The 18,528-nt window shown below is 37.2% G+C and overlaps 1 protein-coding gene across 1 annotated transcript in view; it reads left to right on the top strand.

The window, feature by feature from the left end:
* The first annotated feature begins 7,554 nt into the window (after nt 1-7,554).
* The window catches only part of frem3 (Fras1 related extracellular matrix 3), a 39,780-nt gene continuing 28,806 nt past the window's right edge, over nt 7,555-18,528 (top strand). The window contains exons 1-2 of the mRNA XM_017465055.3: nt 7,555-12,827; nt 12,997-13,086. Of these exons, the coding sequence (XP_017320544.2) occupies nt 7,799-12,827; nt 12,997-13,086 (5,119 nt within the window). The 5' untranslated portion in view covers nt 7,555-7,798. The remainder of the gene's footprint in view (nt 12,828-12,996; nt 13,087-18,528) is intronic.

Here is an 18,528-nt window from a genome sequence, read left to right as displayed (position 1 = left end):
CTCAGTGTATGTTTAGCCTTTTAATATAATAAGTTGCCTCACTGAATGCCTAATAAAATATTGCTTAAATTCTATAAAAGACTGAGTGATAATGATGAAGATCCTCAAACGATAGACCTGCAATTAAAAGAAATGATTTATGTTTTCATGCAGAAAACCGGCTCACATAAACAGAAACGTGTCTCAAAATGAGCTTAAGGTAATAAAAATGAAAACATTAGCATGATTGATTTATATTTTGCCATTGACACTACCGTATTTGTAGCACTCCCATGAGTTTCACATCATCCTATGCTATCCTCCTATTCGTGGCTTTAAGAAAAGCATCATAGCAGCATTCACACTGAGATTTACATGAAAACAGCATACTGGAAGAAATAAATATTTTGGCACATCACCTCAAACGGTTCTCATTGTGATATTCAGAAAAAGTAACACCTGATTCATACTCTCTCTCTCTCTCTCTCTCTCTCTCTCTCTCTCTCTCTCTCTCTCTCTCATCTGTCGTTTTGTGTCTCTTTAAATGCTTTCAGTCTTCCTCTGCAGCACCTAACATAAAGTCCAGGTGCAAGCAAACCCCCACCACAGTGCTAAAAGACCGGTATTAGCTGCCACTTTAGGACAAAAAAAATTCCAATCTAAGTACACTGGTAAATAGTGCACATCGTGATGTGGAGAGAGAAACATTAAACACAAAAGGTTTATGATTTAAGGCCTTTTTTAATGTGAATGCTAATCATCAGTGTTTTATACAATGAGAAAAGAAGACAATGCACCAGAAGAAGAGAATGAACTGCCAACTTATTGCGTGCTGTTATGGGAAAACAATTAACAACAGAGTGGTGTGATGTCACCCGGCATGAAGCGGAGTTACTGTTACCACCCCGAATAACAGTACATCTTGAAATTTACCAACTATTACATGACTTCATTTATTTATAAACAACATGTACTTTTTGTCTCCTTTTCATTACATTTAATGTTGTGGAACAAGTTCCATATGTTATCACTTATGTTAGAGAAGCTATAAACAGTTGTTATCTCACTAGGCTCTTTTTTCTCTCTTCGGAAGTCTCTTTCTGTTGTGAACACTTTCCCATGGTGGAAATCTTACTGACCTTCAGAAAACACTGACGGTGAAGAATTCTTCCATAATGGTTATAAATAAATAACCATTTCCTTACATAAAACTTTACCATATCAAAGATTATACATTTTTTGTTAAATACTAAAACTTTTTTTTTTTTTTTTTAATTATCAGGTATAGTTTATGTGGTGTGTCCAACATACAAAGACATGTGAATTAGTGGTTACTATAGAAACAATAACATATTAGAAAGACCACATTAAATAAACCTGTGATTTGAATTACAGCCAGAACTAGGGTCAGAACTGCTGCTATAAAAATGTAATTACCACCTATCAGAAACGAGAATTGAACAGTGGTGAGGAATAGGTCTATTCAATAGCTTTTATAGCAGAATTAAACTCTACCAAGCTGTTATATTTGAGCTCTGGTTCCTAAATGGCTCCTTATTAAATCTGGTCATGATAACACCCAAGCAGATTGATCCAACATGCAGAAGACTGGGGTGTGTTTGAACGACCATGGACATGACTCTGGATAGGTAGTAAGAAAGGAGGGAGCAGAGGAATGCAGAGAAGACCGCAGCACTGTGAGATCGGTGCCAGCAGGCTGGCACAGGCAGAATTTTCCTAGCTCTCCAACCTCTTGATCCAAATGGGTAAAGTATCCCAGGATCCTCTATTTATACAGTGTGTATATTTACAGTGGTGAATGGTTCAGATGCTGCAACGTGCGAAAGCAAAGAGAAAGTGTTACCCTCCTTACTGGGGGAGAGTTATTCTGTGGTAGAGAGAGGTGTAGGCTGAGGTGTTAGTGACGTTGCTGGGGCTTTCAGGACATGGGGCAGTAAAGCCTTGCCCTGGATTGACATTCAGAGCATGGTTCACGCCTGCCTGTAACCATTCTAAAGCTATTTATACAAAAATAGTTGTGTGTAATCAGAGTCAGATATTGAGTGTGCCATGGCAACAAAATTTTCAGGCCTTTGGCAGACCCTGAGCTGGGAAAATGCCGTGACCAATGTGACTCTGGAGTTACCAAAAATGTAAATGTTATGTGAATAATATTCCAAACAAAGTTTGGTCAAGGCAATTTAACTCTCATGTTATGTTTGTTACCTAGCAATGTTACATCACATTGGCCCAGTGTTTATAACTTGTCGAAATACAGTTGTAACATTTATTTTAAAATATCTGTTACATCAATTTTTCCTGATGGCAGGTGGGAGAAGAAACATGAGATACTCCAAGAAGGTAACACAGTAACATTACTTTTGTTTAACTTTTTGGTTTACATCCACAAACCTTTTAATAACATAGAACTGTTGATTTCCTGAACCTGGTGAAGTTTTCTGTTAGGAGATGTTTATTTAACATTTATGGAAGGAGTCTCCAGCATTAGCACTTTGTAATAATATGTTTTCCATCACAAGAAAGTCTTCATGACAGAGGAGTGTCTGCTGTTGGCATATTGCTGTTCTGTAAGAGTAATAAAACACTTCAGGATGTGCTCTTATAGGACAAAAAATGCACATTATGGATTACTTTTCTTTAACAGCATGTGCCCTAATGTTTTATTCCATACTTAATTTACCTTACTAGAATACAACCCGGATTATGATAATATAAACACAACCCTTAAACATGACTATTATGTTTTGACCAAGAACATAAAGATTAAAGATCATTATAAAGAGCATGGTTATTTTCCAATACCATTCTCATTTAGCCTAAGGAGTTCTCTATATGACCAACCTTAGGTCTTTAAAGGATTTTTTAAATGTTTCTACAGGTGACAAGTGTTGAATGGCAGACAGTTAAATTTCAACAAGCTTGACATGCATGTTCATTTGACCATAGCTAACAATATCACCATCCACCATGACTGCACTGGCAACATCACTGCGTTGATGTGCATATTAGCATACTTGTGCTATAACTGCAGGGGATAGGGGTTCAGCAGAAGTAGTGGTTTTCTTTTTATCATCGTGTAAGGCAGTGACACGTATGCTCAAATGATCTCTGCAGCTGGAAGCACTACAGCCATACTTCAACACAACAATATGGACCTTGCTTCTTAATTTTTAAAATACAATTTATATTCCTAGAGGCAATAAAAAGTATTCTATCCAATGGCTACTTAGGTTTTTGAATAAATAAATAAACAAACAAACAAACAACAAACAAACAAACAAACAAACAATCATAATCATACTACTACTACTACTACTACTACTACTACTACTACTACTAATAATAATAATAATAATAATAATAATATTCATAATCATAATCATAATCATAATCATAATAATCATAATAATCTCAGCCTAAAGACAATACTGTATTTAAACATCAACAAACACAAGATTTCATCTTCAGACTATTTTCAGTTTATGTTAAGTGCATCATACTTTTTGGTGATGGAAATTTGGAAAATGGTAGTCTTGGAAAATGGCAAAGGTTTATATAAGGCTTACATGTTTAATTTTCAAAATCCAGTCCATTTTGTGCAGAAGCCGTGTCATCACCATATTATCTGTAGGGTTAGTTCAGGAAGAAATATTTTGTGTAGAGATTACAACAGATGTAAAATATTGTATATACCATATTCTGTTAATATTTTGTAATATACATGATATACATGGTAACACATGATGCCATTTCCTTATAGGATTTCCTGTAGCTTTCACACTTCGCATGTAATCCTACAGGAAGCGCCTGCAAGGTGAACGGAATACGAATGATTTTAAAAAGCACTGTCACAGTCTTTTTTTTTTATCACAGTGGTGTGGAAGTTGAACCAAAAATCAGCTTTTCACAAAAGCACTCAGTGCAGTCCTACCACTTTTTTATGAAGTCAAACATGAAAAACCAAGCCTTGTTACTTGTTACATTCAGTGGTACACAATGTGACATTATGTCAAATTCTCTTCAATTCTCTACAACAAAGGCAAACAACCTCCTCAACATCCTTCAACCTCTTAACAATCTTATTTCATATTTATTACACAGATAATAATCAATGTACATAACAACCTATACCAGTTAGTCAGTTGATACTATATATGATTGGTAAAAGCATTGCTATAGATTCTTGTTGTGTGTTTGTTTGTTTCATATGAGCACAAAAGGCCTTCCAGCTAGTATGTTTCTGGAACAAAATTTGCAAGAGTGAAAGCACCCTAAAGAGCCTGTGTGTAAAGAAAAAAAACGTACACAAAACAATTATTTTTAAATCTTAGATTGGGTATTAAACAAAAAGCTAGATGGTCCACTTTCTGCAGTTCAGGAGACTAGCAGTAGGAATGTGTGTCCACATTAGGAGCTTGACCGGTCATAAGTAAAGAGTACACCAAAGGTTATTTTAGCAAAGTAGCAAAATAGATGCACTGAACTCCAAAAGCATTCTGGGTATTCTGACTATGCTAACAGGGGGGCTTTCACAAGCGTTGCTAAGAACAGAACAGAGTAGTCCCAACCATGCAGTAGAATAAATAAAGGAGTACCCTTTATTTCTTCACCCTTCACTAAAGGTATCATATGATAATGCTCCGTGCTCCACATTGTTCAGTTGTGTTTAAAATTAAGTTATGCATAATGTATAACCATAGTTTTCATGGCATTAAGGGTAAACAAAAAAGTAATAAAAGAAGTTGTAGAAAATCAGCACAGCACCAACATAGCAGCTGAATAATTAAGACATGGAATTGAAGTAATGAAATAATTTAAGCTATTTTTGATAATGATATCCGTCATCAAATGGTTTAATTATATAAACTGTTATAATTAATATACTCAAGATGTACTTTTGAATATTCTGAATTGTTTATCTTGCGAGTAAAATGTACTAATCTATGGCAATAAATGAATGAAAATAATGAAAACAATGACCAAAATAAAAATATTCACCATGTTTTAATTATAATAATTTGTGAGGCTGGCCTCGGTTGCCATGTCTATTTGAAACACTGCTCCATAAATGGAAAGAGTGTATTTTTATCTTGATGCGACCTTCGAGTTTCCATGGACAGTGTGACAGTGTGTAATCTCAAATATCTAGCCCAATTTTCATCATATTTAGTTCACACTGAGTCACATCAGATCAAAATGATGGAAGGAGAATGTTTTTTTTTTTGCATGGTAGATCTTTTTAAATGTGCATATATTCAGGACCGATGGATGAATAGTTGTCCTTCTTTGCTCTGGATGCTGGGGGCTTGTATTGGTGTTCAAGATCATGTGTCATGTTATGGGATAAAGTCTTTTCTGTCCTGACAGCAATACAGGATTTCCATTTTTAGGCACTGCACATATTTAAATCTCATCCCCAGTGACAGCAACCGCAAAGGATATATTTGGACTTACTAGGAATAAAATTATATGAGAGGTATTTGGTTAAAAAGGGTAACAGGTTTGTTCGGGTTACTCTGATTCCTGAACCTGGCCAAACATGTGCTGATGCCATATGTTTGATAAATAATGTGTTACATGATTCAAAATATCTTTCAGTGATGCATGCTTAACATGACTTCAATATACAGTGTATATAGAAAATGAAATTAGTAATAACTGTTAGTACAGACAAAAAACAACAACAACAACAACAAAAAGATTTATGCTCACATGTAATGTTTGTCTTTAAGGGACAAATAAGCTTTACCTTTTTCAAAATAAGATGTTAAATGTAACTTATGTGGTAGTAAGGTATTGGGTCACTACGAGCCACCAGAACAGCTTCAAAGCACCTTAACATAATTTCTCCATGTCTCTGGAACTGTATTGGTGCAATGAGCACTGTTCTTCCAAAACATATTCCATCAGTTGGAGTTTTGATGATGGAGGTAATGATGTAACACACCGTTCCAAAATCTCCCATAGTTGTTCAATTGGGTTGAGATCCTGTGACTGTGAAGTCCATAGTACATAATTTTAATCCTTGTGTCCTGTGGATGGGGATGGAGTCATCTTGGAAGAGACTACACCCATCAGGATAGAAATGTTTCATCATTTGATAAAGGTAATAATGTCAGAAGAACTGCAGTATTGATTTGCAGTGATGCTTTTCTCTAAAGAGACGAGTGGTAACAAAACATACCAGCAAAAGAAATAAATGCCCCTCAAATGTATTTTCCCATTTAATTTGTGTCTAGTTTATATGTCAATAATCCACAGTACCTTGGTGTTTTTGTTCACCTGTGCCATCAGCTACTGCCAGTTGAGTGACATTCAACTGACACGTCCCCAGTTAGTGACCTCTCATGACATAGCCGTGTGAAAAAAACTGCCTAGCTTTCTTAACTTCCAGCACAGTTTAGCACCCTTATTGACCAGTCAGCAAATTATCAGGTTTCTAATTAATACCAGGAACAGAAAGGGAAAAAAAAGAATCTTTCTGAAGGACTTGAGTACTACTGATCTGTAACTAATGAAAATATGGAAAATGGTAAATGATTCTAACTCAGGATGTCCGAGCACATTGGATTCCACTCAAGAAACACTATAACTATGACTGTTTTAGGATAAGGTCATGTTTAATGCAAAAAGAAATGGTAGAAACTATGCTAATGGCATAGTTACATGCCTTATGCCATTTATATAGCTTTAGAAGCACTTTAATTAGACAGCTGATGAAAGACCTGGGTCCTTTACATCCGGCAGTGGGTTAAATAATCATATACACAGACCGATTTAAATGGTTAAGGTAGCTCTAAGATAGCACTAATGTGAAGTTATGTAATTATTACACATAAACAAGTAACAGTCAGTAATCAACAGGGGATGGTGTGTTAGGAAAATAATCAACCATCAGGTTGTGGGATGCTCTGTCTCTCTCTTGAAGTAAATAAGACAAACAAATGCAGCTTGTATTGTTACTGATAAACCACAAAGCAAAGCCCACCACCCTGAAGGACTTCTCTATGTGGAAAATGTTACATCTCTACCTCGGATTATTGCAAAGCCCTGACACTGGAGACTTTTATAAATGTTAAATAAACATCTCCTCACAGAAAACTTCAGTACATCAAGAGTTACGCATGTTTTTTCTTTTTGATGTGTAGTATGTTATTACTATAGAAGAAATAACATATTAGAATGAATGCATTGATATTAACCTTGCAGCTGGGACTATTGTCAGAGCTGCTGTTATGGAAAATTTGTCAACACCTTCTAACCAATTAGATGTGTGCATTCAACAATGCTGTGGTGTAAACAAAAAATATATTACATTAACATTAGAGAATGCATAACGTAACATAGCATGAATGAAGTACTTTTCTATGTGCATCACAAACTCTTTTTAATAGTTGCTGCTTCAAAGTTCATGAAAGTCCTTTAAATCCCTGTCTCTAGAGAAGGGCAGTGGGTGGGTAGGGGTGAATGCCATACTGAGGGGGGCTGTCAAAACTTGCTGCCTTAAATTAGTCATGAGAGAGGCTGCTCTGAGGGTGGAGTCTTGCGCTGTCACTGTGTTTCTGCTTAAGTATTACCTGTGCTGCTTCAGCAGGAGGAGTTCACTTGTGCTGTGTGAATGAATGAGTAAGTGCAGAGGGAGAGTGAGGCAGAGAGAAGAGGGACACCACTGGGAGAGCACAGTCCAAGTTTGACGTGATTCAACAGAGGAAATTTTCTGGGAGACCTCTTGCTGGAGATTGAAACAGGTCTATTTTGGCAAGCAACTTTCAAGACTGCAGTGCAGCTAGCTCTAAACATGGCTGGTTGTCTGCAAAGGACAAGATTTTGTGGAACCCAGACACTTCTGCAGTGCCTCCTTGTTTTGTTTTCATTAGGTCTTTGCTTCTGCACAGTGCAAGCAAATCCTTCTGATTCGGCTTTCCATTACAGGCACCGATCTGGACCTAACGCTGAAACCATCTTGGTGGCCACCAATGGGATTAGAGTTCCTTTTGGACGCTCTGTTTATTTGGATCCTATCAATGACCTTGTCACTGAAGTGAAACCAGGAGATCGTTGCCACATCACAGTACTAGACAATGACCCACTGGCACAAAGACCTGGAATGCTGACTCCCAAGAAATTCCCATGTGAGTTTGGAGCTAAGGAAGTGAAATACACTCATTTTGGCTCACGGAGTCCAAGTAAGGACCAGGTGAAGCTACAGCTAAGGTATGACTCCCATACAGACACTGTGGTCATCCCTTTCATGCTCGAGGTAGAGGTTGTCTTCCAGCAGCTGGAGATCTTAACTCGTAACATGCCTCTTGTTGTGGAAAAGCTTAACGGTCAAAGCAACCCCATTGATAAAAAGGGCCTGGAGTTTGCTTTTGAGGATGGTGTCACAAAGTGCAAGGTGGCCACACTGGTTGGAACAGGTGGTCTTCCCAGGTATGGCACTCTTTCAGACAACTCTGTTAATGGACAGATGATTGACTGTGATGAGTTTGTCAAAAAAGGTATAAGATACCAGCATACTGCCACCACTAAATCTCCTAACAGAGATTACATACCAATGTTAGTGGAAGTACAAGATAATGATGGTAATACTATTCAGCAAGAGCACTTCCAGATTATGGTCCGAATAAAAGAAGGTGTTGAAAACACACCTCCAAAAGCCAGCTTTATAGCTATGATGATGATGGAGGTAGATCAGTTTGTAATGACTGCCATAACATCTGATATGCTGGCAGCTGAGGATGTAGAATCACTTCCTGATGATTTAATATTTAACATAACATCTCCCCTAGGCCATCAACAAGGATATATTATCAGCACAGATAACCATAATTTGCCAATCACTTCGTTTTATCAAAGAGATATAAAAGATCTAAAAATTGCCTATAAGCCACCCTCTGAAGATTCAGATGCAGAGAGGATTTTTCAGATTGAATTTGAAATAGTTGATACGGATGGGGCTGTGTCTGATACCTTTGCATTTATGATTGTCGTGAAACCAATGAACACTTTAGCCCCAGTAGCGACCAAGAACACGGGCCAGTTGCTGTTTGAGGGTCAGTCAAGGCCTCTTTCTAGTTCTCAGAATCTTGAAATCAGTGATGAGGATAACCTGGAAGATGTGAAGATTACTGTAATTGATGGCTTGAAACATGGTGAGATGACAGTGTTAGGATCTCGCAGAAAATTCTTTACACCTGCTGATTTAGATTCTGGCATTGTGATATACCAACATGATGGAAGTGATACTTACAGTGACAACATCATATTTCGAATGACAGATGGAAAAAATGAAGTGGAGTTTCTGTTTCCCATTACAATCGCCCCTACTGATGATGAGCCTCCCATCATTAATGCTAACACTGGTATTGTGCTGTTCAAGAATGAAATGATGCAAATTTCACCGTTTATTTTGAGTGCTACTGACATAGACTCAGAGGATTCAACTATTAAATTTATACTGGAGGAGCCTTATTCAACCATTGGTGAACTGCTTCTTAGACAAGTGGAGCCCCCTGCAGATACTTCTTCTTGGAAGTTTAGTGAGACAGATGAAATGTTTGAACAGGTGGTGACAGAATGGTCCCAGCAGGATATTCTTGATGGGAAACTGTTTTACCGCCACAAAGGTCCACACAGCACCACCACTGTCACTGACCAGTTTGTCTTCAGAGTTCAGGATGATAATGACCCCCCAAACCAATCAGGAGAACACACGTTCACCATTAAAATCCATCCAGTAGATGATATACCACCATCACTTTACCCAGACACTACTCTGCACATGACAGTTAAAGAATATGAGTTGACATTTTTTAGAAAGAAGTTTCTTCGCTATACAGACCTGGACTGTGATGACCGGGATCTCAAGTATATCATCATTAAGCCCCCAACAGATATAGATGAAAACAATCCAGTGCCTCTTGGAGCCATTGTACTTACTGACAGTCCTGACACCATCATTACTGAATTTACTCAAGCTCAGGTAAATCACCATAAAATAGCATACAAACCCCCTGACCAGGAACTGGGTATCACTCCCAAAGTGGTTCAGTTCACCTTTGTTGTTGAGGACACTGCAGGTAACTCAGCTGATGGCTTGTTCACAATATTTTTGCAGCCGGTTGACAATAAGCCTCCTGTAATCACAAATACTGGTTTTACTGTACTGGAGCGAAGTACTTACATAATAACTAAGAATGAACTGAATGCATCTGATCAGGACACAGAGAATGAACATATTATCTTTAAAGTGATCCAAATTCCCACGTATGGGCAGCTACAGTATTTAGGAATTGATATGTCTAATGGAGAGACATTCATTTTAGAAGATATTGAAAGTGGTCGGCTGGCCTATATCCATGGTGGTGAAGAATCTCTCAGTGATGTTATCAAAATTGATGTCAGTGATGGCTTTCATGAAGTGCCCATCATTATTAAAATTAATATCAAGCCAGTTGATGATGAGAGCCCAACTATTATGCTACCAGCAGGTCTTTTAGGTGCTTCAATTGATGTTCTTGAGAATGGAGCTACAGAGATCACCAGCAATGTCATCCAGGGCCAGGATGAGGACACAGATGATTTAATGCTGACATTTATAGTGGAGGAGCCTCCAAGACTAGGAGAGATCATGGTGAATGGTGTTCCAGCTGAACGATTTACTCAGCAAGACATTATCAATGGTGTGGTTGTCTACGTCCACACAAGTGGCGAAATTGGACCAATTAAGGTGCATGACTCTTTCAACCTCACCATCTCGGACTTGTCAGACGAGTGGGTGGTAGGTCGTAACAAAGTTCAAGGAGTTTGTGTACATGTCACCATCCTTCCTATTGACAGCATTGCCCCTGTTGTTAGTGTTGGGGCCCAGTTTGTGGTAGTGGAGGGAGAAAAGAATGTTATTACACTAGAGCACATTGGAGCTGAAGATGTTGACACAGATAATGATGATATCCTCTGCACTATTATAGTCCAGCCAACATCTGGCTATGTGGAGAACATTTCTCCAGCCCCTGGGTCAGAAAAGTCAAGGGCAGGCACTGCCATCACCGCCTTTAACATCAAAGATGTTAGTCTCAGCCATATCTACTATGTACAGAGCATTCATAAAGGTGTAGAGCCAGTGGAAGACAGGTTTACTTTCCACTGCTCTGATGGCATTAATTTTTCAGAGAGGCACTTTTTCCCTATTGTCATCATCCCTGCCAATGATGAGAAGCCAGAAATATTTATACGTGAGTTTGTTGTCATGGAAGGCATGAGCTTAGTCATAGACACTCCAATTTTGAATGCTGCAGATGCAGATATTCCAGGTGATGAATTAGAGTTTGAGATAATCAAGAATCCCAAACATGGCAACATTGTCCAGCAGTTAAGCACCGGGAGTACCCCTGTAGTGAAATTCACCTTGGAACAGATCAAAGAGGCCTCTAATATTGTTTATGAACATGATGACTCTGAAACCAAAGAGGATAGTTTTGAAATTAGACTCACTGATGGGAAACACACTGTTGAAGAGAAGGTTCTGATAATGGTTATTGCTGTTGATGATGAGACTCCAAGAATGACAATTAATGATGGACTGGAGGTTGAAATTGGAGAAACCAAAGTGATTAGCAACAGAGTCCTCAAAGCCACAGATTTGGACTCTGAAGACAAAGAGCTTACTTACATTATGCGCTATGGTCCTGGCCAAGGCTACCTTCAGAGAATTACTAAGCATGGAGATGTTATTGGCAACATAAGCATTGGAATGAATTTCACACAAGATGAAATTGATAAACAGCTCATTCAATATGTCCACACTGGTCAAGAGGGCATTCGTGATCTTCTAAAGTTTGATGTCACTGATGGTATCAACCCTCTTATTGACCGCTACTTCTATATCAACATTGGCAGTATTGATATGGTCTTCCCTGATGTCATCAACAAAGGTGTGACCCTCAAAGAAGGAGGCAAAGTAACCCTCACCACAGACCTTCTCAGCACAACAGACATTAATAGTCCTGATGAATACCTTAGTTTTACCATCACTCGTGCTCCTAGCAGGGGTCACCTAGAAAGCACTGACCATCCTGGTGTACCCATATCCACCTTCACCCAGTTGCAACTGGCTGGCAACAAAATCTACTACATACACACTTCTGATGATGAAGTGAAGATGGATAGCTTTGAGTTTGAGGTTACTGATGGTTACAATCCAGTATTCAGGACTTTCCGGGTGTCTATCACTGACGTTGACAACAAGAAGCCAGTCTTGACTATTAACAAATTGATGGTGGAAGAGGGTGAAACAAAACTCATCACACCTTTTGAGTTGACTGTGGAAGACCGTGACACTCCAGACAATCTATTGCGTTTTGTGGTTACTCAGGTTCCAGTGCATGGTCAACTACTGTACAATGGGACTCGGGTCATCACAACTTTCACTAAGCAAGACCTAAATGAGAACCTAATTAGTTATAAGCATGATGGCACTGAAACTAATGAGGACAGCTTTTCCTTCACTGTTACTGATGGAACTCACTCAGACTTTTACGTTTTCCCGGATACAGTCTATGAGACACGTAAGCCTCAGATGATGACCATCCAGATTAACACAGTGGACAATGGCATGCCTCAAATTGTTGTCAACAAAGCTGCATCGACACTCAGGGTTCTTCATACTGGGCATCTCGGATTTTTAATTACAAGCAAAGCTCTGAAGGCTGAGGACAGAGATAGCCCAAACAAAGTTTTGAAGTACTCTGTTTCTGAGGCCCCTCTGCATGGCTTCATCATTAATACTGCTCTGGGCAATGACAGCATCAAGACCTTCACACAAGGTAAGCTGTTATATCATACTCATAGCAATAACTACTTTGAAATTGATTTTAATTTATGAAAGAAGCCAAATTATACAATATTTACAAACATTATGAAAAGCTGAATGTGAACTAGATCTGGGTACCAACAGATTTATTGGAATTGCAAAAAAAAATTCTTTTTTTATAGCTGATATTGACGACATGAAGATCTGCTATGTATTACTTGATGCATCCAATGCCACAAGTGACATATTCTACTTCACAGTGGAAGACAATGGTAAGAATATTTTGTCTTTCCATCTAATAGTTAAGTTCTCAGCTTCTGCATGCTCTGACATTTAGTCATTTTAATGTTAGGTTTTATATTAATTTCATCATTTAAAAAAATATATATATTTCTCCTGAAGTGTATTCTGAAGTGTTTGTTCTGCCTATGATGATTGTTTAAAAATGCATGATTTTTAAAAATTATTATTGGATTATTCTTTATATTTTATTATTATTATTATTAGGTTAGCTTGCATGGTTTAAAAAAATGGAGTACGTAATATATATATTTTTAAGAAACAAAATATCATAGGTATGGGGCTTGGCTATTTTAACTTTGGCTGTAGATGGTGCATGAGCTCTGAGGTTTTGAAATACAATCCGCTCTGCAATGTTTGGCCTATATTTATGTTGTATTGAACATCACTAAAAGAATATGGTTATATATTCATGGTGATCATATTTATTTTAAATTCCTACCAAAATTCACATCATTTGAACTTTCTACCAACAGATTTTAATATGAGTTTGCTTTATAGTGGTTTCTCACCAATTCAGTTAACATAAAAATACATGAAGTCTAATCCTGTTGTCGTTTAACATAAAGATGAATGGAGAGTAAATTCTGGGATATAATTATTAAGTTAAAGTACACAAGTTCTCAAAATGATACAAGTGCAACATGATTTTACTGGGCTTTATGCAGTCATAAATGATAAAGAACTGAATAACCAAGTGCAAAAGACAATTATGTTCAAGATGCAATTACTTACGGTTCAGCATAGGTCCAATATATTCTTAGGACAGACAGTCCTCTGGACAGACCAAATATTCATGTTGTTTGAATGTTTGGCTTAGACTGTTTATTTAGGAAGGCAATGAATTGTTCTGTGTTGAGAAAGAAGACAAAGAGACCTTGTAGTAACTTTAACCTCTGTTTGTCATGTCACTGTTTGAGATTCCAGTCATCTCCTCAATACCAGCAGAAAAATGCATACCTGTAAACCTGGTTAGGTTTACTCTGATACTCTAAAGTGTGTGGTCACTCTATCTGAACATAAGAGTCTTCTACTATCAGTTTCCCTACCCCCAACCCCCTACCATATACATACCTGAAAGAAGAAGAAGAAAAAAAAGGAAATTGTTATCTGATTAGACAGAAGAGACATGTCCAGACCAGACACCAGAGCTTAGGTGGTCAACAAACCACAGCATATGGTCAAGTGTTTACTATGACTGAGAATGTATCATACAAATGAAAGAAAAGATGAAAAAAATACTTTGCTGTGGATATGTACATAGAATTTTAGAAATATAACATCTGACAATCAGGGTTGGGAGGGTTACTTTTAAAATGTATTCCGTTATAGTTACAAGTTACTTCATAAAAAATCTATTCTGTAACATAATCCAAGTTTCACAATATGAAAGTAATGTAATCTGATTATTTTTAGATTACTTCAAGGTGACATATGTAAATAATGTAAAGAGGGGGAAAAAAGCAATATAATTTAAAAGACTTTTAGTTAGAGCTTATTTTAGAGCTTTAAAAAAATGTGAAATGTTTGGATTTGTTTCAATAGAATAAATAAATTAATTAATTAAAAAAAGATCACTGTTCCTGATGCCATTAACATTACATCACAAAATCTAGGGTGACCATATTCATGTTTTCCAAAAAGATTTTTTTTGTATGTGGGTGGGGGGTTGGTGGTCTTACTAGCATTCAAAATAGTGTTACTAGGAATGCAGTCTTTAATACACTGAAAAAGACACTATTAGCATCAGATAAATATATATAAATATAATTGGTTTCACTGTGCCCACGTATTGCATTTTTTCCTACATTCTTATGAAAGTCCATGGAATAAAATTAAATACTACATGCCATGAGTGAACCTGCTGCCATCATATACACATTTGAATGACCATGTTAAGAAGTAATGTGAAAACATGAAATTAAAAATGACCTTATATGGCCATGGGCATTGTTTCGACTCAGGACAGCTGTCATCTGCTGCTACTGTCAAGCAACTGTTTGATGCCGTAGACAACAGCGCTTCACTAATGGTTGAGAGGCAGGAATTTGGCCAATAAGCCTTTTATAATCGATCAATTGGTGTGCGGGAAGGTGGGAATTACAGAGAGGGGTTAAAGCAGTGCAAATATGTACACATGATGCAGTATTATACCATAAGCTCATCATATTGAAACTGAAAAAAAGAGGATGTATGGTCACCCTAACAAAAGCATTTCAATTTAGAGAACAATTTATACTCAAGAACTGTAGAACTATAATCAAGCAGCTGTCTATATTGTGTTATGTCAAAAGATACATTTCTTTGGTTTTAAATGAAAAAATTGCAATCCTGATAGTATTCCTTTTTTTAATTTTATTTATTTATTATTATTATTATTATTATTATTTTTACAAAATGTACCTGTAATCTGATTACTTTGTTTTTTGATGTAACTGTAACGGATTACAGTTACCAGTTTATTTGTATCCTGATTATGTAACGCGGTTACGTGTATTCTCCCCAAGCCTGCTGACAATTATAGACTGATAATGAAAATGTATGTGAAGTGAAATACACGTCTTAATTTTCTAGTTAGAAAGATTATTTATGGAGGTCTGCTGGTTGAAACTCAAGCTATTTTTTATCCAGAAGGGAATTCTCTGGTGACTAGAGTGGACCCCAGGCTTGGCATTTAGTCTCTTTGGCAATCCTTCAACTGGAAAGAACTTCCATTTGGAGCCAGCATTGTTGAAAAGGGAGAGTTGTCTAATGGCCAGAGACTCAGGGAGGCTGCTTAAGGCACTACACTATTGAGTAATAGAAAAGAAAAAGTATAGCAAATATTTTAAAGAAGGATTTATTTATTTATTTATTTATTTATTTATTTATTTATTTATTTATTTTGGGGGGTCAAAAAGTCTAAGACTAGACTATGAAGAATAATGTAGCTCATTTAGATTTAGACTACACCTGTTATTAAAGAATTCAAGGAGTAAATCGCTAATGTTATACAATGCAGGACAGAGGCAGCTGTTTGAAAGTTTATTGGAATTAGCAGCTCTTGTATATGATTTCAGTTTCATGTTCAGACTCACCCAAGTGGTCCAACCGTCTAATCCTCCAATCAGAAACACAAACAATTCAAATGAAGTACTTCCTTTGGGATAGCTTCTTTTCCTCTGCTTTGTACAATTGCATTTCTTTGCCTATTTATTTATTTATTTATTTATTTATTTATTTATTTTGGAGTCGGGTCTTACCTAATTTTATCTTTATTAACTGATTAAACTAACTTGTCACACTTTAATCGTGATTTCTCTATGCATACAGAAGATATGTTTACTGTTCCACAAGGCTCTAGACCCACTGCTATATCTGGGTACAATTCAGTTATACACAAATGTGGTATTTATTTCCAATACGATAAGAATGTGTTTGAGGCTGTGTGTCTGGCTGTGATAATCATAGGTAAACAATAGAACCCTGATGTGGTGCCAGAAGTAGAGAAACTCCAGATCTGAGTGAAATCCCATGTGTTAAAAAAAAAAAAAGGCACATATTACAAATGACTTACTATCCTAAGACATCCGAGGTAGGTTTCTTTCATTCCAGTAATTATATTTTATGAAATGTGAGTAAAAATAATATCAAGTAAGGTAAATAATTTTTATTAACATTATCGAGCTATTCTAGCATAGGGAACAGAGTGAAACTGACAGATAGGGAGTGCAGGTGGAGGTCAAATTTTCTTGACATGAACTGAAGATTTAAGTTTGGGAACCTCCGCTCTAGCCGGTGGCAACCTGCCAAGCGTGTCCATACATGGACATTTAGTCCTGTGCACTTCAGTTATTGCTGAGATTAATGGATCCCTGTATACTAGTACCAAATTTAAATCACTTTTATTATTGTGAAAAGAAAGCAAAAACATGTACTGTGTAGAATATTGTGCCAAAATATTCTGCCATGTAAAGACCAAATCTTAAAGACCTCTTCAAGTAAGAGTTGACACCAAAATAGGTCATTTGATCACTTGTTATAAGCAGGCTCTCATTTCTTTTCTAAGACTTGTGTCTCCTATAGACACTTAACCTGGTCTGTGAGAGGAAGACGCAGCAAACAGGTGTGTGTGTGTGTGTGTGTGTGTGTGTGTGTGTGTGTGTGTGTGTGTGTGTGTGTGTGTGTGGACAAGGATTGATCTGCTTCCAGAGCTCTTTTCAAAGCCTTCTCTGCACCCTGTAACCCAAATCCAGTTCTAGATCTGCCGATAACCCCAGGGTTTCCCTTTGACTCAGGTTAAGGTCAGCTTCTACTTCAGCAGTTTGGAGGAGTACTTGGGTGAGATCATTATGCTACTGTAGTTTGAATGAAAGTCACAATATAGCAACTGTTAACAAAATCCCAGTGTACCTTTCCACTGCTATACCACACATAAAGCAAGTCTTCAGGATAAATTCCACCTTGAGGCACATTAAATATGTTTAAATCAAAATATCTGTGATATGTTTAGCGATGAAGGCGCTAATTTGTTGGTTGGTGCTGTATTGCTGTTCCTGTCAGACCTCACAAGGGGGAAATTGCTACTTCAGTTACAATAGCGTTTAATAGGGAACAACAAGCATATCATCCAAATGAGAAATCCAACATAGAAGTATTGGAGCTAACAAGCATTGAACTCAAAGTTCCAGAATGCAGTGTGGCTATACTCGGCTCAGCTAGTTAGCAATCGACGAGTGGACGAGTTAGATGACGCAGCCATGAAAGTTAAAGCTTTGTAAGCTTCTGTTTGAGCAGGCTGTACAGATGAAAAGGTGAGAGAGCCAGACAGGCTAAAGGTCTAAAGTGCTTCAGCATCACTCTCTTTAGTTAGAAATGAATTCATGTTGACACAACTTTCAGCAGGTAATCAAAGAACACTGTGGGTAATGTAGGAAACCATTAACTAAAGTGAAAATACACCAACTTGTTGATGAAAGACATTTAAACCAAAAAAGTCAACTCAGTATTTCATCATGAAATAAATCTATTGCACATTTACAGATCACATATTGATTATAAATATTGATATGAACATTGTTCAGCGTCAATTTTTCTTCAACTGATCAGGTCTTAATTGATTAGATCATACAGTCAGTATAAAAAGGAAATAATGCTGTTGGCTTCCTGAAGTGTGAAATGGGTCACTCGGACAGATCAGTTTCTTTTCCTGCCCCATGATCTGACCTGTCACTCATGTCAGCAGCTGCTAAAGGATTTAAATGTCCTCTCTTACCCGTGACTGATGAACTTCCTCTTCAGTCATCCTTCTTCATGCAACAGCATACAGATTTATGGAGGGTTTTTTGAGCACGCTTGAGGATATGATCTACGGCTTTGGAGTTATTTATACCTCCTTCTTTCTCTGTCATGAGGCATGCACTTTTAGGTGCATC

Source organism: Ictalurus punctatus, chromosome 3 (genome assembly GCF_001660625.3).
Source record: "Ictalurus punctatus breed USDA103 chromosome 3, Coco_2.0, whole genome shotgun sequence".
NCBI classification, from domain to species: Eukaryota; Metazoa; Chordata; class Actinopteri; order Siluriformes; family Ictaluridae; genus Ictalurus; species Ictalurus punctatus.
The sequence above is the reverse complement of the archived record's forward strand: the minus strand, read 5'-3'. Positions and strand labels throughout refer to the sequence as shown.